General features: G+C 35.7%; 14 protein-coding genes and 3 pseudogenes across 17 annotated transcripts, besides 7 other annotated features; 7 read left to right on the top strand and 10 right to left on the bottom strand.

Moving 5' to 3' along the window:
• Positions 1 to 512: 512 nt before the first annotated feature.
• Positions 513 to 1,705: a mobile genetic element.
• Positions 1,021 to 1,705, bottom strand: TVAGG3_0195770 (zebrafish ch211-108c17.2-related family; the record flags this gene model as incomplete). Its single annotated transcript, XM_001301045.2, has 1 exon — positions 1,021 to 1,705. A coding segment is annotated over one exon (685 nt), but the record flags the coding sequence as incomplete, so codon positions are not given.
• Positions 1,706 to 2,673: 968 nt separating this feature from the next.
• Positions 2,674 to 2,753: a terminal%2Cinverted (terminal inverted repeat of Maverick-3 transposon ID:TVAGG3_0195600).
• Positions 2,674 to 22,655: a mobile genetic element.
• TVAGG3_0195750 lies at positions 6,889 to 7,586 on the bottom strand (annotated as a pseudogene). The gene has a single exon. A coding segment is annotated over exon 1 (698 nt).
• TVAGG3_0195740 (uncharacterized protein) lies at positions 7,684 to 8,085 on the top strand (the record flags this gene model as incomplete). The annotated part of the gene is made up of 1 exon (XM_051226155.1): positions 7,684 to 8,085. One exon carries the CDS (start codon positions 7,684 to 7,686, stop codon positions 8,083 to 8,085), a length of 402 nt encoding a protein of 133 aa, XP_051111141.1.
• Positions 8,105 to 8,260, top strand: TVAGG3_0195730 (uncharacterized protein; the record flags this gene model as incomplete). The annotated part of the gene is made up of 1 exon (XM_051226154.1): positions 8,105 to 8,260. One exon carries the CDS (start codon positions 8,105 to 8,107, stop codon positions 8,258 to 8,260), a length of 156 nt encoding a protein of 51 aa, XP_051111140.1.
• TVAGG3_0195720 lies at positions 8,280 to 8,862 on the top strand (annotated as a pseudogene). The gene has a single exon. A coding segment is annotated over exon 1 (583 nt).
• On the top strand, positions 8,907 to 10,151 carry TVAGG3_0195710 (uncharacterized protein; the record flags this gene model as incomplete). The annotated part of the gene is made up of 1 exon (XM_051226153.1): positions 8,907 to 10,151. A coding segment is annotated over one exon (1,245 nt), but the record flags the coding sequence as incomplete, so codon positions are not given.
• TVAGG3_0195700 (DNA/RNA polymerases family) lies at positions 10,194 to 11,045 on the top strand (the record flags this gene model as incomplete). Its single annotated transcript, XM_051226152.1, has 1 exon — positions 10,194 to 11,045. One exon carries the CDS (start codon positions 10,194 to 10,196, stop codon positions 11,043 to 11,045), a length of 852 nt encoding a protein of 283 aa, XP_051111138.1.
• On the bottom strand, positions 11,068 to 11,311 carry TVAGG3_0195690 (uncharacterized protein; the record flags this gene model as incomplete). Its single annotated transcript, XM_051226151.1, has 1 exon — positions 11,068 to 11,311. A coding segment is annotated over one exon (244 nt), but the record flags the coding sequence as incomplete, so codon positions are not given.
• On the top strand, positions 11,342 to 11,605 carry TVAGG3_0195680 (uncharacterized protein; the record flags this gene model as incomplete). The annotated part of the gene is made up of 1 exon (XM_051226150.1): positions 11,342 to 11,605. The coding sequence occupies one exon, from the start codon at positions 11,342 to 11,344 to the stop codon at positions 11,603 to 11,605; it is 264 nt and encodes an 87-aa protein (XP_051111136.1).
• On the bottom strand, positions 12,382 to 12,966 carry TVAGG3_0195670 (uncharacterized protein; the record flags this gene model as incomplete). Its single annotated transcript, XM_051226149.1, has 1 exon — positions 12,382 to 12,966. One exon carries the CDS (start codon positions 12,964 to 12,966, stop codon positions 12,382 to 12,384), a length of 585 nt encoding a protein of 194 aa, XP_051111135.1.
• Positions 13,151 to 13,475, bottom strand: TVAGG3_0195660 (uncharacterized protein; the record flags this gene model as incomplete). Its single annotated transcript, XM_051226148.1, has 1 exon — positions 13,151 to 13,475. A coding segment is annotated over one exon (325 nt), but the record flags the coding sequence as incomplete, so codon positions are not given.
• Positions 13,612 to 14,199, top strand: TVAGG3_0195650 (uncharacterized protein; the record flags this gene model as incomplete). The annotated part of the gene is made up of 1 exon (XM_051226147.1): positions 13,612 to 14,199. The coding sequence occupies one exon, from the start codon at positions 13,612 to 13,614 to the stop codon at positions 14,197 to 14,199; it is 588 nt and encodes a 195-aa protein (XP_051111133.1).
• On the bottom strand, positions 14,228 to 14,428 carry TVAGG3_0195640 (uncharacterized protein; the record flags this gene model as incomplete). Its single annotated transcript, XM_051226146.1, has 1 exon — positions 14,228 to 14,428. One exon carries the CDS (start codon positions 14,426 to 14,428, stop codon positions 14,228 to 14,230), a length of 201 nt encoding a protein of 66 aa, XP_051111132.1.
• Positions 19,116 to 19,939, bottom strand: TVAGG3_0195630 (annotated as a pseudogene). The gene has a single exon. A coding segment is annotated over exon 1 (824 nt).
• TVAGG3_0195620 (protein of unknown function, DUF4106 family) lies at positions 20,187 to 20,723 on the bottom strand (the record flags this gene model as incomplete). Its single annotated transcript, XM_051226145.1, has 1 exon — positions 20,187 to 20,723. One exon carries the CDS (start codon positions 20,721 to 20,723, stop codon positions 20,187 to 20,189), a length of 537 nt encoding a protein of 178 aa, XP_051111131.1.
• Positions 21,100 to 21,753, bottom strand: TVAGG3_0195610 (protein of unknown function, DUF4106 family; the record flags this gene model as incomplete). The annotated part of the gene is made up of 1 exon (XM_051226144.1): positions 21,100 to 21,753. The coding sequence occupies one exon, from the start codon at positions 21,751 to 21,753 to the stop codon at positions 21,100 to 21,102; it is 654 nt and encodes a 217-aa protein (XP_051111130.1).
• An 86-nt stretch (positions 22,656 to 22,741) lies between the features above and the next one.
• TVAGG3_0195590 (protein of unknown function, DUF4106 family) lies at positions 22,742 to 23,134 on the bottom strand (the record flags this gene model as incomplete). The annotated part of the gene is made up of 1 exon (XM_001278762.1): positions 22,742 to 23,134. The coding sequence occupies one exon, from the start codon at positions 23,132 to 23,134 to the stop codon at positions 22,742 to 22,744; it is 393 nt and encodes a 130-aa protein (XP_001278763.1).
• Positions 22,742 to 23,134: a mobile genetic element.
• Positions 23,135 to 23,580: 446 nt separating this feature from the next.
• Positions 23,581 to 23,651: a mobile genetic element.
• A 23-nt stretch (positions 23,652 to 23,674) lies between these two features.
• Positions 23,675 to 23,978: a mobile genetic element.
• Positions 23,979 to 24,626: 648 nt separating this feature from the next.
• Positions 24,627 to 25,013: part of a mobile genetic element that runs on past the window's edge.

Raw genomic sequence — 25,013 nt, 5'->3', positions numbered from 1 at the left:
AAAATTTATGAAAAATTCACAAGGTTAGAAATGAGGTTAGATATCGGGTTAGATCTACCTTAAAATTAATTTTATCATTTATTTTATCGTTTATGTTAAACATGGGCTTTTAGCCCCGCCGCTAATCGGCTTAGTATATACAGAAATAAAAAAATAAATTTTAAAAAATTTTGAGTTAGTTTATTTTTAAGTTTATTTTTTAAAAAATATTTTTTATTTTGAGTAGTGTAAAAATTTACGATGATAAAAATAAATAAAAAATTTTAAAGTTTATTTTTTAAAGTTCATTTTTCAAAAAATATTTTTTATTTTGAGTAGTGTAAAAATTTACGATGAAAAAAATAAATAAAAAAATTTAAAGTTTATTTTTTAAAGTTTATTTTTAAAAAAATATTTATTTTTATTTTTTGTAAATGTAAAATATTTTACGTGTCAAACGGTTTTTGTCAAATTCTAGTAATTTGAGTACTAAGAGGCGTAGACCCTTGGTACCCAATTACTAGATACTAACTGGAGATATTTGGTAATTATTGACACGATTGTATATTTCTTGTTTGCATTTCTCTCCTTCGTTTTTTTGTAAAATTGTAACAGCCGTACGCATTTCAAACGATTTTGCGTTGTTTCCTTTGGGACACTGAGTAAGCATTGAGTGATGTATCGATTCATTTTGTTGTGTTTGAGCATTAGGATCAATTTCTGGAATCAACTTTGCGGCATCATCTGTAAAACGTTGAAATTGCTTCGCTAAATCAGGTTTTGTAAGTGGCTGAAACACAGGATATTCTTTGTCTTTTTCGTGAAGGCAATTTTCATGCCTTCCGATAAAATGATTTAATGTATTCTTCCATAGGAAAATTTTTTTCGTTGTTTCAATTGGAAGCATGATAATAAAAGTGAACCACTTAATAACTTTCGAATATATCTGATGAAATACTTTTTCTTGGTGTTTTAATGGTCTTCCACGTTTCTTCGGCTCTTCTGCTTTAGATTTGATTGGGAATGCTGGCTGTGATTCACTTTCTTTCTGTTGATTAACAGTTTCTTTTCCTGCTGCTTCTTTATATCCACCATTTTCAAGCTTTTCGAAAGCTCTGCCAACTGCACGTACACAATGACGAGGATCAAGTGTAATTTTAGCATTCAGAGCATATTGCTGGATGATGGCTTTCGTTTTATTGTCATTGTCATGAACCACTGTGGAAACATTTGTAAAGTCAAAATTTGACATCATCCTCTTTGTACATTCTGTTTCCATCATGTTGGATGGGCCTTCAAAGTCTCCTCCAGAGCTCTTTTTTATAACAGTTGTTTCACCAACAACTTTTCCACGGTTGTCCATCATTAAACTTTGGCACGCTGTAGCATTTCTGCCAACATTATAATGCGAATCAGTGCTTAAAAATGTATCTTTCTTCATTGTTTGTTGAGCATTTTTAATAGATTGCTCTTTATATTCTAGTATTACCTTACCTATTTCTTTTTGATGACGGTAAAACTCTTTTTCACTCGGCACTTTAATATTGTTATCTTGAAATAAATTCCTTGCTCGAGTATAAGAGTCACCATTAACAATTACAGAAGCAGTCCAGTGTTTTGGATCGACTTCCTTTGGCGCATTCTTTTCTTGGGAGTTTTTTCTTGCTTCAATTGATTTTTCGTTAGCTTCACGACTTTGTTGTTTGCGTCTGCTTGGTGGAGGCATATTACGTAAATGGTCGGCAAAAAATGTAATAAACGTAGTGAATAATTAAAAAGATTGCTTTATATAACAAATATAATCATTTTTTCCTTAGAAATCCCATTATTTGCATAACAATATTTAAAAATATTTTTTGATATAGTTTACAGTCACATCAATATGAACTATATTAAACTATCAGAAACTTATGTATGTTATTAGTAAAGTTGAAATTTTTATCATATTTACACATTAAATTTAATTTTCATGCATATTTAAGTTTTTTTCAACACAATCTTGTATTGTTAGTACCGACAATATGAAAGAAAGTTATACTGTATTTAATTTTAGCAATAAACAAAAAAATCTAAATTATATCTTTAGATACTAGGATTGATTTAATGACTAAGAACGTTTTTATCAATAATACCATGATTCATAACATATAGACATAACCTAAATATACCAAAGCATTTCTACTTGGAACTAGCGCATCGCCAAAATAATGGGTCAATATTCATTTGACGTAATGCTGATCGAGAGAAGTCTTTATATATAAGCCTTATCACAATGCCACGAATGCACCCAGCTGCAGGCGTGTCTTGTTTAACATTCATTCCTATATATGATGGAACATTAATCAATAATCATGGAAGTATCACTTTTCAAATAACATCATTGTTAAATGAAAGAAAATTGTATGCAAAATTACATTTTGGTAATGGTGAGACGCAATATGTTGAAGTATATATCATTATTATTTAATATACAAACAAACTCTAGTACAAAATTGTATTAATTCAACTTTCATGTCTAATATAAAAACTTTTTTTAAAAAAAAGAGATATAATCGTGTATAATATGAGAAAAATGAATATCAATACAAAATAAAATATCAATTAGCTATTGCTGATGACATATCATGAATATTGATCATTTGATTTGATTAATTTTGATAAATATTAGGCTTTTTGCTAGTTACATATTACAATAAAAAAAAAAAAAAAAAAAAAAAAAAAAGGTACTGGGGCTTCCAGGCACTTCGTGCCCTCTAGCCCCGAAGATGTTTTGTCACTTTTCTGTCACTTTTCAGGGAAAAAACATTTTTATTAAATATAAAATGAATTTTACAAAACCATCGTTACCCTTCTTTGGAAATAAGAGTAGATGTAAAGATATTCTATTGAGAGAACTTAAGAAACTACCGAATGGTCTAACATTTGTAGATTTGTTCGGTGGAAGTTTCTATATATCTCATTTGTGCCATACTGTATTTCCTGACTCAAAGATTATATGCAATGACTTCGACAACTATATGAACCGTCTCAAACATATTCCAGACACAAACAAAATATTGAAAGAGTTAAAAGAAAAGATACCTATAGGTAAGATGGAACGTATACCATTAGATAAGAAAAATACTGTCAGAGAGGTTTTGAAAAAAGCAGAGTATATTGACTGGGATAGTATATCTTCTAGACTATTGTATAGTGGTTCTATAAGAGTTCATGACATTGAAACACTTATGTCAAAAGTTTTATATCTTAACTATACAAAGGTTTTCAAAGAGAACATAGAAAAATATACTGAGGGTATAGAGTTTGTGAGATGTCGTTGGACAGAGTTGTATGAAAAATATAAAAACAAGGAAAATGTTTTCTTTATAGTAGACCCACCGTTCTATAACACATACGATTTTCAATACCAAGTAGACTGGACTTTGAGAGACTCTTTAGAAACTTTAGACGTTTTACATAACCATCCATGCTTTTACTTTACATCCGATAAAAGTGGTTTGGAAAGTGTCATGAGATGGTTAGAGGACATACATGAGTATGATTTTAGATATGACAAGATAGAATATGAGAGAGGTCCTATAAACCGGAAAAAGTGTCACAACAAAGAAATTTTATTGGTAAGTAAATGTGGTTTGAAATAGGACTTCTTGTTTTAGGTTTTTTCCATTGTGTCATTTAATTATTTGACGTGGCAGAAAGATATAGAGAATATGAAGATGAACCACTGCCTGCAAATGTTCAGCATATGTACTCGTAAGAGATATTTTTATCTAATATTAAATGGACGCACAGAACTTAGCGAATGCACAGCAACCTGGACAACCAAACCCAGAGAATATTCCAAATGAAGTTAGAATACAAACTGCAATGGCAAACTATGGTCAAGTGCCAACAGATGTACAAATGCAAACTGCCATGTCAAATGACGCTGCGTTAGGTTTGCCACCATGGTATGCAAATATGAGATGGAAAGAGTTTTATACAAACCCTGAAGTGGGATATAAACAACTCTATGCAGATGACGCGAACACAGGAGTTGACCCGGAATATGTTTTCTACCAGAGGAGAAATAGAATGTATGAGCTCCAGTTAAAGAATGCAATGGAACTCAACAGGAAACGTAAGAGACTAGGCGGACATTAGATTTTTACATATAGTAAAATGGGTTTCTTCAGTAGTATTGGAAACTTCTTTCGAAATGTTGGAAGAGGTATATGGAATGGAATAAAAACCGTAGGAAGAGGAATTTGGAACGGAGTCAAAAATATTGGCAAAAGATAGTCAGTTCGTTGGTATTATACCTAAAGACCCTGAACCAGAAGAACAAGCTCCTGTTATACAACAGCCTGAACCTGCACCACAGTCTAGTTGGCAACCAAATCCAACACCTCAACCGTATTAAAAAATTATATTTTTACCGTTCGATAGTAGTTGTATATGAAAACTAAGTTCTAAGTAAAACGCATGGTATAATGGAACTATTCTCTTTCTTCCATCTGTTGTAAACCATACTTGAAAGTCTGAAATACTTCCACTCGGTGGTTCATATAGCTTTGTAGGTTTTTCGTAAAAGTCATTTGCCAAGCATAAAAAAGAGTTTTGTGCACCAGAAAATGAAGCATGAACGATAATAGCATCTGAGTCGAAAACATTTTCATATGTTCCATTAGGGTTTTCGACTTCATAAAAGTCCGGGTGTACTGGATATGCTGCAGGCTGATTTAACATCCTCAAAAATCTATACCATGCCAAGTTGTTATATTTTGTAGAAATATAAACGTTTTCTCCAAGGTCTTCTATTTTATTGATTTTAACAGTTGCATTTTTCCTGTCATATAAAATATCGAGATGGTACTCTCCTTCGTCAATGTTATACTGGTTTGCATATTCGAGATAGATATCGTTTATTTTTTCTTGAAAAGCTTGAAGAGTTGTTTCTAAGTTTACAAGCAAATTCACTTGTAAAAGTTTTCCCTGTTCAAATTTCTCATACGTACGTTTTTCTTTGTTATAGTATCGAACTTCAAAACCGACCGTAAATGGGAAACCATGTATGGCTTCTGAAATGAACTTCATTCTACGAAAGCCAATAGCTTTTGTGACGGATGGGTCTCTTAACCATCTTAGTGGGTAGTCAAAACGATAGCCTTCATGCTTTACGGTCTCTGTCTCAAACTTTTGACCGACATTCGTAAAAAGTTCATCTAATGGTTTAGTTGTAGCAACTCTTGAATTTTCTTTTCTATTGAAAGCATATTTATCTAGAATAAAAATGTCGAAAGAAACAGCGTCTATGAGAGAGATACAACACAACCGACAACTCATTTTGCAAGCTCTAAATAAGAACACAACAAACTTTTCAAACTATTCTAAGATATCTGAGTCATTGAAAGAAGGAAACTTAAAACTGACATTAAACCCTTTAACAGACGAGTTTCTGTTTCAAGACAACAAGAACCATACTGTTTGTATAAATCCAACAAAAAGAACTTTAAACGAGAAACCTATAGATGAACTTCTTTTGAAAGCAGATATTGACAACAAAGCTGACAAAACATATGTAGACGATGCAATAGCAAAAGAAGAAGAAAGAGCTAACAAAGCTTATGCAACAAAAGAACATACTCATCCTGAACTAGCAGACAAAACATATGTTGACAATAAAATGTCAAGTGAAGTGACAAGAGCTGAAAACGAATATTCTAAAAAGACTCATACACATACCATTGCAAATATTACAAACTTACAAGAAACCTTAAACAGGAAAAGTGACGTTGGACATACACATTCTATATCTGAAATAACAGACTTAAACGTTAGCCTTGAAAAGAAAGCTGACAAAACATATGTCAACAGTGAGTTAGAGGAGAAGGTAGATAGGGGTTGTATGGCTAGTGCGTTAGTGAAGAAGGCAGATAAGGAATATGTGGATGAAAAAGACAATGAAATTAAAGAAAGGGTTGAATGGTACCATGAACGGACAACAAAGATTTTAAAAACTAAAGCCGATACAGGATGGGTTTCAGGATGTTTAGACCTTAAAGCGGATAAAACATATGTTAACGATGAGTTAGAGAAGAAAGCGGATAAAACATATGTTAACGATGAGTTAGAGAAGAAAGCAAATAAGACTCATACACATACAAGTTTTACAACTTTTACAGCAGATGATATTACACTAAACACAACCTTGCCAAGTAAAGCTCCAACAATACCACCGGCAACAAGTCTTGTAGATACTTTGATATCTAATGACAATAGTATTATACATCTAAGACAGGAACTCAATGTGCTTAAACAAATTTTGCCGAATCTTATTTACCCGGTTGGCTCTATTTATACGTCGATGAACTCTACCAGACCAGAAGTAGTACTTGGTTTTGGAACTTGGACTCAAATAGTCGACAGGTTTTTGTATTGTGCAAACTCTTCAAAGGAAACAGGTGGAAGTAAAACGATTTCAGGTGAAATTTACCTGCGCACAGTCACTACATAGATTTAAGTACATCTCAAGCAGGTTGGCATAGTCATAGATATTGGGATTGGTCATCAATGACAAAAGGTAAAGGATATGATGTTAAAGACACGTTAAGTTTGCTATAATTGTTACTGGAGTAACACTGAGGGAGGAGGAAACCATATACATCGCGTTTCAGGGTATACGCAAACAACGGGACAAAGTAAAGACTACATGCCACCTTACATGACAGTTTACGCATGGTATAGAAACGCTTAGTCGTCATTTTCAACTTCTTTAGCATATTCGTCAGGAGTTGTCTTATATTTGTTAGGAACTGTCTTTGAAAGTATACCACCTTGAACTTTGACAAGTTTGAAACGAGGTCTGACAATAGTAGTTTTATCTTCTGCTTGCAGTCTGTACATTTTGCCATGTTTGCCTAAAACTTCATAATATTCTCTTGTATACTTTCTTCTATTTTTACGAACACGAATGTGAGTACCTGTCGAGTTCCCATTGTTGTCATAGTCAATAGTATTTTCATATGGGTCGCGTTTAGGTATTTCTATTTTTACTTTGTCACCTTTCTTAAGTTTGAAGCCTGGCATTCTTTCTTGTTTGTCTCTTTTGACTAAACTATTAAATATATAGTCTTTCTCTAAGTCGGGTTGTTTTTCATTTCTTCGGGGGAGTGGTTTCCCAAACCTTTTTGTTTACGGCTATTGTAAATATTTAAAACTTGTCTCATCTTTGCCATGGAGAAGTGTCTATACTTGTCGTCATATGACATTTCATTACTCACCACCTTGTGGTTGGTTTAAGTCTCTTAAGATTTTTATACAACTGTCAATGACACCAAGAGCAGAATGGTTTTGGTCGACAATGAAATATTGGTTTACATTTTTTGAACGCAGATAGTTTTTAATATCGTCTGATTTGAAAGAACTTTCACAGTCAGATGTCAGTTTTGTTGGATGGTATTTGTCAACGAATATTGTCAAAGCAGTTTTCACATCTAAAATATTTTTGGACCATAATGGTATGGCTTCACAGTATCTTGTGTTTTGACCGACAAATATTAGCCAGTATGGTGGTCCATCTTCTCTATACCTCGGAATGTTTTCCAAGATATCCATAAACCAAGCATTTGGTGTTGAACTAAAGATTTTTACCATGAGTGCTTTCTTTGTCGCTTAGAAACATACGGGTCCTTGTTTGAATTCGTCATTTTTAACCCATAAGAAATGGGTTTATTTGGCGCATTAGCAGGAGTCGCATCTAGATTTTTACCCGCAGTGGGAACACTAGCCAGAGGTGCATTTGGAATTGGAAGGAAGATTTTGAGTACATTAGGTATACTGAAAGAGAAAGCACAACCTATTATACAAACTGTACAGAAAGGTTGGGAGGTAGCACGAGATGCAGCAAATCTTATTCCAAATCCTGAAACAAGAGGAAAAGTTCAAGGATGGATGGACAATGTAGGAAGACAAGCAGGAAACTACTATAACAAAGCAAATGACTACTATAACCAAGCAGGGCACTATATGGACCAAGGTGAAAGATTCTTTAACAGAGGATATAACCATGCACAACAGTGGGTAAACAACAACCAACCTCAACCGCCTCAAACGTGGGGAATGTAAATTTTTTTACTGAGATGAAATGAACAATACAGCATTGAGACAAATGGGCTCAAGATGGATTTGTCGGCTTCCAGCAGTTACACAACCACGTGTTTGTCAAGTTCTTCCTATACCTCAGGAAGTTTTAGACCGACTTAAAAAACCTAAACAACCAGTTGAAAACAAACCAAACTAAAATTTTTTACTGAGATGAAATGACCGAAGAAGTTGAAACGGTAGATTTGACACCACAAACAAAAAGTTCAGAACCATTGTCAAAACCTGTCAAAGAACTTACAGATGAAGAGAAAAATTCAATAATAGAAAGTGCCAGGTCTGGAAATACAAACTCTAACTACAAAGTCACTTTTCATAAAAATGGAACGGCAAGTATCTCAAAAAAGAAACAGACTCTCACAAATAAAATATTGAAGTCTGAAGGAGCTTTCGAGACAACAGATGGAAAAGTTTACTTCACTGACCAACAGTTCATTATAGAACATCTCATTGACTTAGAGTCGAAATATTCTAAACTTTACAACAAACACAAAAAGTTGAAAGGAAAACAAAAACAAATGGCATATGATATTTATGAAGATGTTGACGACACAACTGTTCCTGCAAGTGAGGTAAAGTCAGAGAACCGAAAAGTGACGAAAAACCAATAGAAGAAGAGAAACCAAAAACTGAAGATAAACCAAAACCAAAGTTTAGTTTCCAAACTAAACCAAGTCAACCTTCATTAGCTGGTATGGGTTGGCGTCAAAGACTTATGGCAGCGGTGGTTATGTAAAGTAAAGAAAAAACATTTTTTTATTTTTATAAAAATGCCCCCGTATAGAATGGATAGAAGGTCTGCTAAAATAAAAGCAGAGTTAGAAAGATATGGTTGGAGAGTTTCGAAAAAGTTTAAATATAGGAAGGGAAGACCCATAAAAGTCTATGACAAACTGTCTGGTCTTCGCTACGAAATGGAATTGGAAACGGCACGCGCAAATTATCCAAACAGACTAGAGAGGTTAGAAGAAGAGCGTCTTATGGACATGCCTTTCGATGTTAGTGAACCTCAAGTTGAAGGACACGACGGCTTTGCCAGATTCTACTGGAAACATGACGAACAATTGCATCCTTTGAGGAGGAAAAAAGGAAAAGGTGAAGACGCACATGCTCCCATGGAAAGAACAAGATATGCATATGAGAAGTATCGCGAGGTTAGAAGTAAAATTGGTTCAGGTCGAACCTTTACAGTAAACTTTGACGAAGGAAAGAACAAAGAAGGCTTCATGGGTGTACTTGCTGCCATACAAGACGGAAATAAGAAAGGATACAATCTCAGACTAACCGTAACAGATTTAGATGGTCATATATACTATGCACATGGCAATGTCACAACAGCCGCACAACTTCTTGACGCTTTCAAGACTACAAAGAGAGAACAAATGGTTGACTCCGACTCAGACATTTTGAATGCAATTGAAGGAATTGCAAGCGTGAAGTTTGAATGGTACCAACCTAACCCTCAAGCAGTCAGACAACATGCTGGGTATTTCCCGTTCAGAAATAAGTCTGACATTAACCTGACAAGGTATGGAATTTACAATTCAATTGAAACAATTGTCAATGAACCTTGTATTCTTACATGTCTCAGGAACTCTGGTCTTGTTACAGATGAGAAGATGAAGTATCTTGAGTCATGTGTGAAGACAAGGTACATGCTCAGAGGTCAATTGTCAAAAATTGCACCGTTGGCAAATGTCAATATCCGAGTCAACATACCTACAGCTAAAGGTTCTTCACATGACGACTATGTTGTTGACAAAGACTTACCATGGTTGAAGATTGTAATTGTCCACAACCACTTCATGTTGAACGAAAGTCTTACAAACCCATTGTTCGGAAAAGGCAAGTGCAACATTGTCAGAGCTGTTAACATTCTTTTCGAGAAAGGTTTGTTGGAACCAATTCCAGATGACAAGCTGACAGAAACTTTTGTACCAAAAGACGAAACAAACTTTTCATTGTTGGTAAGACCAAAAGTTGTTCCGGACAAAGTTATAGCACAAAAGAAGTACACAGCTCCAAAAGGAGTTGGATTGTTCGGATACCAACCTGAACCAGAAGAACTTCCAATGAGGTTGCAAGAACTTCAAGATGCTATAAACAAACTTCCATTGAGAAATCCAATCGACGTCAAATTGTATTGGAGAGCATCTGAGTTAGGTCAGAAAATTTTATATGAAACAGGTTGCTTCGACGATGTTTATGAGATAGCAGGCGAAGTTTCTCAGAAGATAAGAGACTCACTTGAATTTCCACGAACCGGACCCATTGGATGCGACAAGTTCGACTCATATGAAAAAATATACTATGTCGACCTTAACGCTGCGTACATGAGGTTCGTCCAATATATTCCGACTGGAATTCCAAACGAAGACGGTGAGTTCCCGGGAAGGAACTATACAGTTGGAAAAGTCATACAACAAATGTATGATATTAGGAAAGCTTCAAACCCCAAACTTGCAATGACACTCAAATTGCTTATGAATTCGACATGGGGATATTCCATTAAGAAACCTCAAAAGATGAAGAGTAAACACTATGAGAAGGTCGACAACTTTGTTGAAAGGTTTTCTCCTTTTGTTTTGAAGTACGAGTTCACCGAAGGTCAAAATGGCTTAGTAACCACAGTAAAACCTATTGTCGAACATTGGTCTTATCCTCAGTTCGCAAAGGCAGTCCTTGACAACTACAACAAATTCTTCTCGGAAGTTAAATCCAAAGTGAAGGTTTACTATGAGAACATCGATGCACTCATGACGAACGAAGAAGGCTATAACAAACTCATTGAAATGGGTTTAGTCGGTGAAAAGATGGGTCAATTCAAATTGGACAAAATTTTCACCGAAGTTCATGTCCTCTCCAAGCGAAAGTACTGGGGAATACTTGAAGACGGCACAGAAATAAAACATTGCATGAAATAAAAAATTTTTATTCGAATTTGAATTAAATGTGGGAATTCTTGGGAACGGAAAGGCTTATTTACTTGAGGAACAGGTAAAGGTGGTGGAGGTGGAGGTGGTGGCAACCAGTCCATTTTATATTCCTTCCTAGCTAATTTCCGTTTAATTTCATGGTCGCCCTCGGAGTCTTTGAATCGGACAGGTCGAGTTACACCATTCTTGGTCTCAAACTCATATATAACCTGTTTGTCTGTATTTTCGTCGACTATGGCACGAGACACAAACATTGACCAAACGGACAAAAAGTGTCATTTCAGATGGTCACGCAGCCAATCGCATTCGAGCACTTCGAAGAAGCCTTACTTTCCAAGGGAGAGGGTGTCTGGTGCAAGGCAGAGGTCATGAGACTCTACGAGCAGTACATCCTCAATGCCTGGGAGGACAAATCGTCCTTGGATTGGCAATTCTACCAACTCCTCTGGGACGACCTCCTACGCAACTGGGATGACGAAAGAGTTCAATTCAGAGGTCAGGAACTAATTTTGCAAATGACCATTAATTTAACATACTTATCCAAATAAACACCTAAATTTACTCGGGGTTTCCCCCTAAAATAAAATTTTTTTACTCTTAGAACCACTCGAGGTTCTCCTTACGGTTGTTGAGCTTGTCACCGTCAATGTGTCTGACCTTCGTCTTCTTGTTTGGATTTGGAACCCATTGCATACCGACAAGCCTTCCCATGGAAATTGTACCGTAATTCCGAAGGGTAAGGCTCAAGTGTCCCAAGTTGTTGAGGACTGGGGTAAGAACCTTGCCGGTCTCCTTGTTGCGGATTTTGTATGGGTAGGGCTGGGAAATTTCATAACCGTCATCGCAACAAGGGTTGCCCAAACTTCCTTTTCTTCGTGTTTCTCTTCTTCTTCCTCTTCTTCTTCGTGTTTCTCTTCTTCCTCGAAAATTCCTTCTTCAATTTGGTACTCACGAAGTACGGTGTTGCATGTTCTGTCCTTTCCGAGTACCTTCCAGATGGCGTCTATCTCTTCGAAGAAACGGTAGATGAGTCTGGCAAGGTTTTGGTTCTCTATGTTGTATTGGCGCAAGGTTTCCGCGAAATCGTTCAGGACTTTCTTATTGGAAGCTTGGTTCGTGAGGACTTCGACTTTGAGATTGGTTATCTCTTCCATAAGACTACTTTGGATAGTCTTAATGGTGTTTGTCAGATGAGCGTTCAATTGGGCAATTTGAATTTGAACTGGGCGCTTGTCTGGCAACCTTGAAAGGACATCTGCCATTGAGTTTGGCTTCGGTGCTTGTTCGGACATCGAAAAAATGAAGTGGTTTGAGAATGACGGTTTTACTTCAAAAAGCTTGTTATGACGGTTAAGTCATACAACAAGTTTAAAATAATATCTTGTTCTTCTTCTGAACGTTTGTTGTCTCTTCCGATAAAAGTTTCGAACATGAGAACCAAAAAACGTTTTTTGAGATTGCGGAAGAGTTCAGGCAAACGTTCATATTCTGGATATGTTGGGAGCAGTTCGAAACATCTGAGCTGACTTTCGGACAAAATTGGGACAATGTCAACAAATTCATCTTTGGTCGGACTGCTTGAAGGTAAGTCCCTTACATGTAAGTAGCTCTGGTAAAGTCTTCTCATTTCTGCTAACTTTTGGAGTATAGCTTCGTAGTTTAGAAGTTTTAATTTTAATTGTCTTATTCCACTCTTGACATCTAAACGGTAACTATCCATGAGGTCAAGAGTAGCTTTGGTAGCTTTAAGTGGAGCTATCTGTTCCTTGACTTCTGCAATTTTGGTTGCAATTGTGATTTGAGCTCCTTCAAGTTCGCCGTCTATGTCGTTCTCAACATCTTCAACCATAGCTTGAAACTCTTCATCGGTCCATTGAGTTTGGTGTGGGACGAATTTAACTTGCTTCATTCAAAAATGAAAAAAATGTTTTTACTCAAAGCGTGCCATATAGATGGCTATAAGAAACTTACCAGAAGGCTTCTTCTTCATATGCGTAAAAACATAAAAAAAGTGAAGTTAAAATGAGATGTTTACTGAACTGGCTGAAGAACTGGCTGAATGTCGCCTTCACAGGTTATGTAGAACGGCTGACCCGAGAAGTGAAGGAGAGACTGAATTGCCAATTTCATATGGGGTAGGGGGTTCTCCTTGTTTGGTATTTTTATCCAAGGACGTTTGTTTAGGAACTTAACAAGAGCTTCTCTTTTGGCGTCCTTTATGTCATTGTAGGCTGTCCCGACTGGTATTTGAATTGGAATTCCAGTCGAAGTCTCGAGCTGAAGTGTAGACCTTCCAGAAATAGAGATGAACTTGACCTTGGGCTTCATTACCTTGCGCAAGTAGTCTTTTAAGCAGTCGTTAATTTCAATTAGGTAAATTGCCTCGTCAAGTCTTTCTTGCATTCCAAGTTCTTCCATCCGACAGGAAAATATTTTCCCGACAACTGGAAAAATTTTCCTGTTGTTCGTCCGTAAACCATTCAAATTTTCGAAAATTGAGAACTTTTTGGTCGAACTTCAGAAAAAGTTTTTCCTTCCGACAGGACACAAACAGATGACTGACGTCCCACCAACCGAGTCCATTCCCAAACCAGAAGAACCTAAAGCACAGCCCCTGCACCTCAGTTCCAGCAAGTACCTCAGTTCCAGCAAGTACCTCCGTATTACTACCAATTTCCACCTCAAGGTTACTACCCACCACAAGGCTTCCCGAACTACCCTCCTCAACCTATGCCTTACTTCCCCAACCCCTTGGATGTTCCAGCAAGCTCCACCCCAGCAATTCCAATCTCAATCCCAATCGAAGAGAGACCAAGACTTCGAAGAAGCTCTGAACCGCTTACGCAAAGAGTATGCTACAGCTCCAATGGAAGATGACAGGCTTTCAGTCTCTTCCCTCAAATCGACCGATTCGACTCGTACCACAGATTCGGTCAAAGACAGAGACGACTACCTCAAGCAGTCTGAGAGACTCTTCATCTTACAGCCATTTACAGTTGGAGCTCTCAAGAACATGCGCAATTACGAAGGTCAGACACCAGCTGGAGACCGCAAAACAGACATACTCGCAAGAGCCGTCCAGCTCGTCAAGACAAAGACTGAGATAGTCGACTTCATTCTTGCAGCTTGCCCATACAAGTAAAAAAATAAACAATTACGAGTTAAACTTTTTATTCTTTCTTTTCTGAGTTGTTTAGAGCTGGTTTCTCTTGTAGGAACCTTTCGTACTCTTCCACGGTCATGTAATTGCGAATTTGGTACGCAATTCCAGGTTCGTTGTTTTTGAACCTTACGTATGTAACGCTTCCATCCTCCTCAGGGAAGTAAGCTGCTAACATCTGACCAAGTTTTCTCGGTGACTCGGAGCTCATTAAAAATGTCACTTTTTAAACGTTAAGTTTTTAGTCTTATTTTACCCTTTGTTTGTCAAGGTAGTATTGGAGCGCAATTTCTCCAAATTCTCTGTGTCGGAGTTCTTCAGCATTTTCCAAGGTGTACCTGGAGAACTCAAAGAAGTTGTCAAGAACATACTGCCATGCTGCTCTTCTGAGTTCGTCGGTATTTTGGAAGTGTTGCACCTTCGAGTCTTCTGACATGAAAAAAATGACCAAATTTCATGATATAACTGTATTTTTTTGACGAAGTGAACTTTGACACTTCGTAAAAAAACTCTATGAAATCATATCTTTTATACAAGATAGAAAAAATAAAATTAACGCTAGTTTTTTTAAAATATTTTTTTTTATTTTGTATGTAAGAACAGGAAATGACAAACACTGAGTTTGAAACAGTTAAAAAGATAGACAATGAGACCAAAGTGGTTAGAATAGGTGATTTAAACGTAAGATACTCAAAGAAATACAACAAATATTCTTTGTCAGACATTATATCACCATTTGGAAAGAAAACATGGCATTGGGTTGGAATTGCTTCAACTCAGAAAATTTTGACAAGAAATCCTGAGCTTATGATATCGGTAAGATTCTGTGGAACTACAGCATATCTCATTGACAAAAGTCTTATACCAATAGTTTTGTTATGGTTAGACCCAGTTGTTGGATATAATTTCATAACATATGGTTCTTCGATACGGAACGTTGCAGTGAAGGCTTACTTTACATCGTTCAGAAACCGAAGGACTTCAATACAAAGAGATATAAGATAGGAAGAACATATAATATAACTCAAAGATATGACAGTATAGTCAATAGAGTCAAGGTTGTGTTTGTAAATGATATGAGAGCTGCTGAAACAGAACTGCTTGAAGTTTTTGAGAAAAGGTATGGTGCTCCCATAAAAGGTAAAGAAACGTTTGAAGTAGATGAGATAGATAAAGCTATAAAATTATTTGACGAAGTTGCTGAAAAATACATGTAAAGCGTTTATTTTTGGTCTTTTGTGAAAGTCAGATGGCTCAGGTAGCTCTATAAGGTAAATTGTCTTGTCAAATCCTTCTGACATTCCGAGTCCTTCCTTCCGACAGGAAAAGTTTTTCCTTCCAACAGGAAAAGTTTTTCCTTCCAACAGGAAAAAATTTTCCTTCCAACAGGAAAAAATTTTCCTTCCAACAGGAAAAAATTTTCCTTCCGACAGGAAAAATTTTTCTTTCCGACAGGAAAAATTTTTCTTTCCGACAGGAAAAATTTTTCTTTCCGACAGGAAAAGTTTTTCTTTCCGACAGGAAAAGTTTTTCTTTCCGACAGGAAAATATTTTCCTTCCAACAGGAAAAGTTCTTCCTTCCGACAGGAAAAGTTCTTCCTTCCGACAGGAAAAGTTCTTCCTTCCGACAGGAAAAGTTCTTCCTTCCGACAGGAAAAGTTCTTCCTTCCGACAGGAAAAGTTCTTCCTTCCGACAGGACACAAACGAATGTCCGACGTACCACCAACCGAGTCCATTCCAAAGCCAGAAGAACCGACAGCCCCAGCACCACAACAGACTAAGACTCAAACACTTACATTTTTACGCTTGACTTTTTACAATTTGAACTTTGTTCGCGTAGATGTGAATTCTGAAAGAAGTATGAGGGTCTTGTATGACTTTGTACTTCTCCATAGTTCATGTCTGTCAAACTTACCTGCCATGGACTCTTTCATAAGTTCCATGAAATCGTCTTCGGACAATCCGGGGAAAAGTATGATATCAGTAAGTATTCTCTTTACATCCTTACTTAAACTCTTTGCTGTCTGTACACAAATGACAACTGAAATGTTAAAGTGTCTGAGCTTCTTGAGAATTCGACACATGTCTTGTTCTCTGTTCTTTAACAAAGGATGAGAAGCAAAGTCATCTAAGATAAGAAGACATCTGTGAGGGTAAGTCTTCCAATCGTAAGATTGCAATTTCTTCGAAATGTATTCTATCTCTTTCTGTTTGTTTCTGAAGTGTTTCTTCTCTAATATTCTCTGCATTTCCTCATTTGGGTCTTTAAACTTAGAATTGACATACTCATTTATAGCATTGTACTTCAAAACTCTTCTTTGGTACTTCTTTATCCAATCTAACAACTCAGAGTCTTTTATAGATACTAACTTAGACTTTTTTATAATATCTTTGAACGAATTGACGGTTTGGTCAAATTGACCAGAAGTACTACAAATGACTACTAACTCATAGAATGGGTTTCTTCTCATCTAGTTCTTGTTGTTGTGCAGCCATTTTAAGATAAGTGAAAGTCTTACCCGACCCAGGTGGTGCGATTAGACCTGTTATACCATTCTGAGCAAATAAGAACTTGTCATGTATGGGTTTTATCTGAGCATTTTCCAACTTCCTCTTGTTCTTATTTAAAACATTCTCAAATTTTTTGTCAATGTCAGCAAACTTTTTTTCTAACATATTTTTAGAAAAATTAAAATTTTTATCTTTTAGGAAATGTCTAGCGATTTCGCTATCTATATTCGAGACAAGCTTTTCGACAGCAAAACATCTGTCGACCATAAAATCTTACATAGTGTAAACAAGAAAGGTGAATTTGTTCTAAAGTTCTGTTTCTGGGAATATGACAAGAACCATAAAACCTTAAGCAGAGCAGTCTTAAAATTTGTCAATGACAGACTTGTTGACAGAGATGACGCCTCTTGGAGAGATGAAGTCCAACAAAACTTCTTAGAATGCAAAGAAGACACATGCGCTGTTCTTGAAAATGAAATAGAAAACAGAATAGAAGAGCTATTAAATGACAAAGCACTTTTACAAAATATGGTTCTGAGAAGTTTGACATAACTCCACCAGAGAAGAAGAAGAGAGAAAAGAAAGAAAAGAAAGTAGAAGAAGAGAAGAAAGAACCAGAGCCAGAGAAAAAGAAATTTGACATGTAAAAATAAAATTTTATTTTTAGAACATTTCTGGGTCAATGTCAATGTTCTCTTCCTCTTTAGGAGCAAACACTGGCTTAGACTCTAAAATCTTTTTACCCAATTTACCTTGAACTTCAACTATCTTAGACTCATAATATTCATAGTCGTCTGCTTTCTTTGGTTCATAAGGTATAACAAGTTTGTATGCTTTGCCTTCTTTAAGGTTTGAGAACCTTCTGTCAAAACTTTCTTTGACTGTCAACAAACCTTCTATGTCTAAGTCTTCAAATTTCGCACCATTTTTAGTCACAATAGCAAACTTAACTGGTTCGATGTTCCAAACTTTGTCAAATGTAGACTTTTCAAAATGGTAGAAGTAAACATTCAAATATGTGAATGAGTCTAGTTCTTCTTTAAGTCCTGACATATACTTGTTGACTGAGATGAATTTCGCCATCTTTTCTATCGGATAAAAAAAATATTTTTTTTAAAATTTACTCAGAAAAATTTTTCTTTGTATATACACCATTCTGAACGTCTAAAAGACTTTTGACATTTGCCAAGAATGTTCGTTTAGACGCTGTCATATAACCATACTCTTGACAATACTGTTTATACGAATCGTACAATGACCTTTCATCTAAACACTCAAAGTCAGTCTCATCTATAAACAGTTCATATACACTCTTGTTTGCTTCTAACAATGTTTGTCTCTCTTCGGTATGTGGAATTTGTCTTGGATTGAACTTTGAAATATCTAATGTCATGAAATATGAGAACAAGTGGTTGTAAAAGTTAGGTGTTAAAGTTTCTGCTAAGTCGTCAAAATATTCTGTATCTTGCATATGAGCTTCTGACGTTCTGACAACTACATATCTTCTGTCAGAACTTTCTAACTTCATCGGAACGGCGTTGTTTGAAACCATGATGAAATTTGCAACATTTTCACAAACTCTTTGGTCTCTATACTTTCTTTCAACAACTCCAACTTTGTCTGTTATAAGACTCTTCAAAGCATCTGAGTTTAAAACCTTTGTTGTATCTATACTTTGAAGTTCGTTACATACTATAAGTTTCATATTCTCTATTGAAGAGTTAAATTTACCGCAGATGTTTTCTAAGTTTGTCATATTAGGGTTCGAATAGCCCTCTAACAGTTTGCATAAGATATCTGTAAAGAAAGTGTTCTTACCTGTTCCTTGTTTTCCAATTATGATGAGAGCAGTTTCATTTTTAGCACTTGGATGTTGTAAGATGTTTGCAAACCAACATAAGATATACTCATAGACTCTTTCGTTTCCATTGCATATAATTTCTTTGACATGGTCTAACCAAGCTTCTATAACATTTTCTTTCCATTCTACTTGTTCGTATTTATATCCAGTGAAGATAGAATAGAAGTTTGGAGAAGGTGTATAAAACTTTATACCACGAACTGAAAAATCTTCTAACTTTGACAATAAGATATCCCAAGCATCTAACATCTTCATACCAACTTGTACGACTTTTATTTTCTTAAGTTTCTGTTTACATTCTTGTTCTGAAACTATTGTTGCTCTTGGTTTGTTAAAGACTACATCCCATTCTTTCATGACATAACATTCTGGGGCAGAGTCAACATAAATGACTAAACGTTTCAAATTCTCGACTGCTTTGTTATAGTCTCTAAATGGACACATATTTCTGAACGCTTGGAAGTCATAAAAATCTGAAACGTCTATTCTGTACATTTTTTTATAAAAATAAAAAAAATATTTTTTTTATTCTTGAGCTATTTGTTGTTCTTGACTTTGTTGTTGCATTTGTTCCATTTGTTGCATTTGTTGTTCTTGAGCTATTTGTTGTTGAAGTTGTTCTTGTAGTACAATACTTTCACCAGTTGCATCTTCCAATTCGAAACTTTCTGCCGTCATTGACAAATACATAGGACATAAAAGTTTTACAGGAACAAAGTTTGCGTCAACTAAGGTTAAGTTTATGTTTGCTAAAGTGTTTGAGTTCACTAAAGCTGAAAACTCTGCATTCGAATGAACAATAGGCAAACCAGCAGAGAATGTGTTGTTTATACGCATGAGTATCTTTTGGTCATAGTAGTTTCTGTCGACATTCGAATAGCACTTTGAACCTAAGTTTGAAACAATATATAAAATAGGTGTACTTAAAGTCAATGGAACAGATAGACCTTGTATGACACCTTTTCCTGTTATAGGAAACTGTTGGTAGTAAAAACCAGATATAAGTTTTGTATTATAGCTCATATCGTTTATACTAAACTCAGTCGGACATCCAAACATAATGAAACCTGCTCTAGTTGCAGCACATGTTACATCCGTCCTTAAAGTATTAAATAAGTCAAAAAACCTGTTGGTGGTATATCTGAGTAAGTATCTTCAAAGGAGTATTTTTTACCATTCACAACAATAAAATCTTCTGGTGTCAAAAGAGCAAAACAGGCTTTAGTCGTCATCGTGTTTAAGGTCAGTTTACAATATCGTCCTTGAGGACTTTGTAAGTTTGTTGTTATAGAATTATATGACTCAGGGTTTTTAGTCGTAATAGTATAAACCACTATGTCTTCTGCCATTTACATATATTTAAAAGTTTTTCTGAAAGTGGAGAAGAACTTCATCTAAACTTTCACATGGCGTTTCTTGAAGTTCTCTGTCTAAGAAGTTCAAATATTTTGTAAAGACATAGAACTTTCCTTTGTCTACACGAACAAACAAAACAGGATCTTTCATATCGTTCAAAAGTGTGTAAAGTCCTTTACATGAAATAAAGTCTATATTGTTTTTCTTCAAACATCTTTCAAGAAGTTTTGACATTTTTACTTAGCAAACAAACTTTAATGAAATGTTGTGGTCGTCAAATATTTTTATGACGTCTGGGAAACTATATTTTAAGTTCAACGTTTCACCTCCTTTCATAACGTATATCTTGTCAATGACATTATATGAAACACCACAGCAAGCAATGTCGGGTTCTATTTCTTTGATGTTTATATCGTCTGCCTCTGTCAAAAGTTTCAATAGTTCTTTCAAAATTTCATGAGGTGCGATGACATATGAGTTCACTTTTACAGGGTTGTGTTCGACCAAGTTTAACATTATACCCAAAGCCTGACAAATCTTCTCCTGAGTTTTAAGTTTGTCTTTAAGTTGTTGGTAGTCGTTTCGAATATCTGCAACAGAACTTAAGTCTCTGCTAACTTCAGGATATGTTGGTTGTTCTTTTACAGGAACTATTGTTATACCATCTTCGTCTTCGTATGGTTTCCCCACTTCAACATCTCTTTCTTTGACATTGACAACAACACTTTGACTGTTTGTTTGAGTTGGTGAATTTAACTTCACATCTGCCATCGCCATTAAACCTTTTGAAACACTTACGCTTCTATTTTTCGGAAATGACATTTTACTTAGAATAAAAAGATGGACGTATTTGAGTATCTCTTCGAATTGAAGCAGAACAAAGTTTACACACACAAACAATACAAGTTCATTGACAGAGTAGTTCTTTACACAAACAATGGAAAATGTTATAGAATAGCAGTCTTTGCTGAACCAAAATATTTTCATAAAGCAAAGAAAGTTGGTATAACCGAGATGGTGAAAGTTCTTGAAGCAGACAAAAATATAACAACAAAACTGACCGATATTTCTAAAGGTAAGTTTATAATACAATACTATGTCAAAACTGGCGTACTGTCAATATTTGACGGAGAGAAGTCAGTTCAAGAACAACTTACTGACCTGCTGCCAAAATCTGCTCGATGGAAGCTGTCGTTATACCAATCTGAGGAGCCCCAGCAGGTTTCATCGAACGAATCTTCAAAAGAGCATCTTCCGTGAAAAGTGCTATTGGTTTTGTAAACTTCTTTGCTTTCAATTCATCTGGACCGTCTCTGTCACCAGTATATTGTATTTGAACTGTACCAACAGTTGAAATACCACCCATAAAGTCTTCTGAGTCAGCAAATGGAATGCCAAGCCAAAAGTTTGAACGGTCTCCATTTGTATATTGAGTTTTTTGAGCTCCTGTATGAGTCCATACTTTCACATATGGCATAATAGAACTTTGCATTTCAGGGTTAATGGTTGTTGTGAAGTTGTTGTTAAAGTTCATAGCATCTAATGTCAAGTTGTATGACCTCATATCCTCAACTGTAGAATATTCTTCTCTTGGATAGTATTTGCCATCTATGTTTATATGATATTTAATACCGGGGTTGTAGAAGCAAGAATAGTCATTTATAGTTCGTCTGAACAGTACAAACATAGTATCTGCATGTTTCATTGCAGTTGTTAAGGCAATATCTGTTCTTGCACCTGGGTCAGCACTTTGGTTTCCAACTTCACCTGCAAAGTCTTTGACAGATATTTGGTGTATAGGGAACATAAGTGGAACTGCAATATATTTGGCAGCTAAAGCATTTGAAATATCTGGGTCCAACATATAGACTGCAAGTCTGCTTTCTATTCTCTTGCATTCAAATTTTTCGCATGTGAACTTAACTGGGTCCCAAGCATCTCCAGCAGCATTGAAATAATAGTTTACTTCAGTGTTGAGGTTTGAGAAACCAAAGTCTAAGTCAACTTTGTTTTTGCAAAAGTCGGCGAATGACATTTTATTTGTTCCACTACTACTTCTGTAAGAGTGAATGGGTCTTGTGTTGGTGCAATGACTAAGTTATTTTTGCTTGGAGTAAGTTCGATAGAAATTTTTCCTGCCCAGTTTGGCAAGTATCTTAAAAACCTGAAGATGAGGAAAGATGACAAAGGAACTCTAAGTTTCAATTTTACTTTGGTTACTGCTGCTGCATTTTGTCCAGAAAGGTTAACATAAACTCCTGGAACGTTAGGGTCAAGTCTTCTTATTTTCTCAATAGTTGCATACTGGTCTGTTTGTTCTCTAGCTTGTGGTTGTACTGAGTTTCTCAAAGCGAACCATTCATAGTTTGCCCATGTTACTGTTTGAACTAAGTCAGAGTTAGAATATATCTTATATCCCATGAAAACTTCTGGAGCATATTGGTATCCGACATAGAAAATTCCATTGCAACCTTTCTTGTCAGACAACTTGGCAGAAGGTTTTATTTCAATGTCTTGTTCCACGTATAAGAAAGAGTTGTCAATAGAAATTATATGAAACCTGTCGCAAGCAATATCTACTGTTGTTGAAGAACCTTCTCCAAACTCACCTACGTTTCCATAAGAAACAGCAGTTGTATATTCGTAAGTTCCAGGAACTATTTCTGACCTTCTAATGGCATTGTCGCATTCGTTATACCATTCGGAAACATTTCCATTCATAGCATCCAAAACTGTTGGCGTTATATTCTGAGCGGCGTACATTTCATATGAGTAAAAATATAGAATAGTTGGATTTATATGTCATAATAGAACCCACGTGGACCAAGCTTTACTTTCTTCCTGACTGAGTTTTTAACTCTTCTTTTTCCTTCATTGCCCTCTGCTTGAAGTTGTTGCATCTTTGCATTATGTTCATCTAGTATGTTGCAAATTTCCCATGTCCTTTTTGCCTTTTGGCTCTGGTCGCCCATCTCAGGTAACCTATATCCTAGAAAGAGTTTGTCATAGTCTGTATTTGAGTCTTCGCGTATTGTTTGCATGACTCTTTCCTGAGTTTCCGGTTCAAGCTCTTCAAACAGTGCCTGTCCATATGGAATATGCTCGTTTCCAAATATATGTTTTTGTAGCCATTCTGGTTTTCTTTCCATGTTACCAACTATAGATACAAGGTGATGTGATTTTTGCATCCCTGGGATGGACGATACACCCAAAATGTCACCTTTTTGGGATAACAAAATTTTATGTGTTATTAGAGTTTTGCAAACCATATGCACAATATCTATTCAGCCTGACTTCTTGTATATAGGAGTCTGGCTGAATAGATATTGTGCATGTGGCAATATAAGTAATTCCGAGATTACCATCGTGAGCTATAGTACACTACTTCTCCTTGGTCCTAGCTCAGTTCCAAGGATATCAGTGTTCAAGGATTTGGCAAGGTCCTTCTGAAGTCTCTCATTCGATGAGAGATTTCGGAAGAACCTTGCCTTAAAGTATTCCAACTCTTGTTCTCTTGTTCCTGAATAGTCAGAAAAGTTATTTGACTACTTAAGGCAGAGATTATCCGAGGTCCCTCATTTGATGAGAGGCCTCGGATAATCTCTGCCTTAAAGTTGTACACTTGTAGTCAATTAGAATGTAAGTATACACGGATAGGACAGCTTTCTTCTGAAGTCTTAGATTTGATGAGAAGCCTCAGAAGAAAACTGTCCTATATGATAATAAAAGGAGTTTCAGAAGCTCCAGAGCTCCCTTTCGTAAGGAATGGGAGCTTTGAAGCTCCTGGTTCGAAGATGTGCTTCGCATCTTTCATCAGCATAGGACATTTACCATCTGGGACTCTGTTGAAGAAGACTCAGGAGCTCCAAAGCTCCCTTTCGTAAGGATTAGGAGCTTTGGAGCTCCTGGTTCGTAGAAGAGCTTCGCATCTTTCATCAGAAGAGGCCCAAATGGTAAATAGCCTCTGCTGATGAGCTTCAGGAGCTCCAAGGCTCCCTCTCGTAACGATTAGGAGCTTTGTAGCTCCTGAAGTTAAGGTAGGATTGCTCTGATCTCTAATCAGTAGATGCCATGCCTCATTATGGACTCTACTGACAAGAGATCAAGAGCTCCAAGGACTCCCTTTTTATCTAGTGGCATTCTCACCATTTAGTAGGATCGCTGATCCTACTAATGAAGTGATCACTTAATGTACGTTTTGAATAAATTGAATTTTTTTTACAAAAATTTAGTATTTTTTATAAACATCACATATATATTATAAATACGTAAATATATTCTTTAATTCAAAAAATTCAATTCGGTTTCGGGCTGGGTATCCCAGCCCCAAGTATTCAATTTTATTCAATTTTTTAAGAATTTTTGGTTGGGATGCCCAGACCAAAACAAACTTTATATTTTGATGTGTAGATACGTATGTGTACATCATTATTGCGTTATATATTATGTTTTTAATGAAAAAAAAATCTGATTCAAAAAAAATTATCACTAATTAGTTGATAACATAAAGAAAAAATATATAAATTGTATGTTTTGAGAGTATTTATCCACATTCACTCATATGAATTTCATTAAATAGTGTCTTTTTACTCCCAAATTTATTTTGTATTATTGAAATCAAAGAAAAAAAATTAAAAAATTTCTCGAAATTTTTTTTTAAAAAAAATTTTGGATTTTATATTAAAAACTGACACTGGGAGGACGATAGGGTTGGGATTAGAGATACCCCGCTCACTTGGGAAAAATACGGATCTATATTACCAACTATATCTTTTGTGAATGGGAAAGCTTTTACCCAATCTTTCAGTCTTGCGTCGTTTATTTCTGTAGTTGGTTTTATTTTGTCAAGGAACATGTTTTTCAATACTAACATTTCATTTGGTACTGTCCATTTGAGTTTACTTAAATATTCATCCCTTCTCGGTTCATTGTCTGCAAAGTAAGTTTTTATGACATTTTGTAAACTTTCGTTTGCAAGGTCATGTACAATAGGTTCTCTTCCTTCTCTCTCCCTAACTGTCTTTCTAAACTCTTCACCAAATATACCATCTCTATGGTTCTGTGTAG

The sequence above is a fragment of the Trichomonas vaginalis genome, chromosome IV, assembly GCF_026262505.1.
Source record: "Trichomonas vaginalis G3 chromosome IV, whole genome shotgun sequence".
Taxonomy (NCBI): Eukaryota; Parabasalia; order Trichomonadida; family Trichomonadidae; genus Trichomonas; species Trichomonas vaginalis.
The sequence above is the reverse complement of the archived record's forward strand: the minus strand, read 5'-3'. Positions and strand labels throughout refer to the sequence as shown.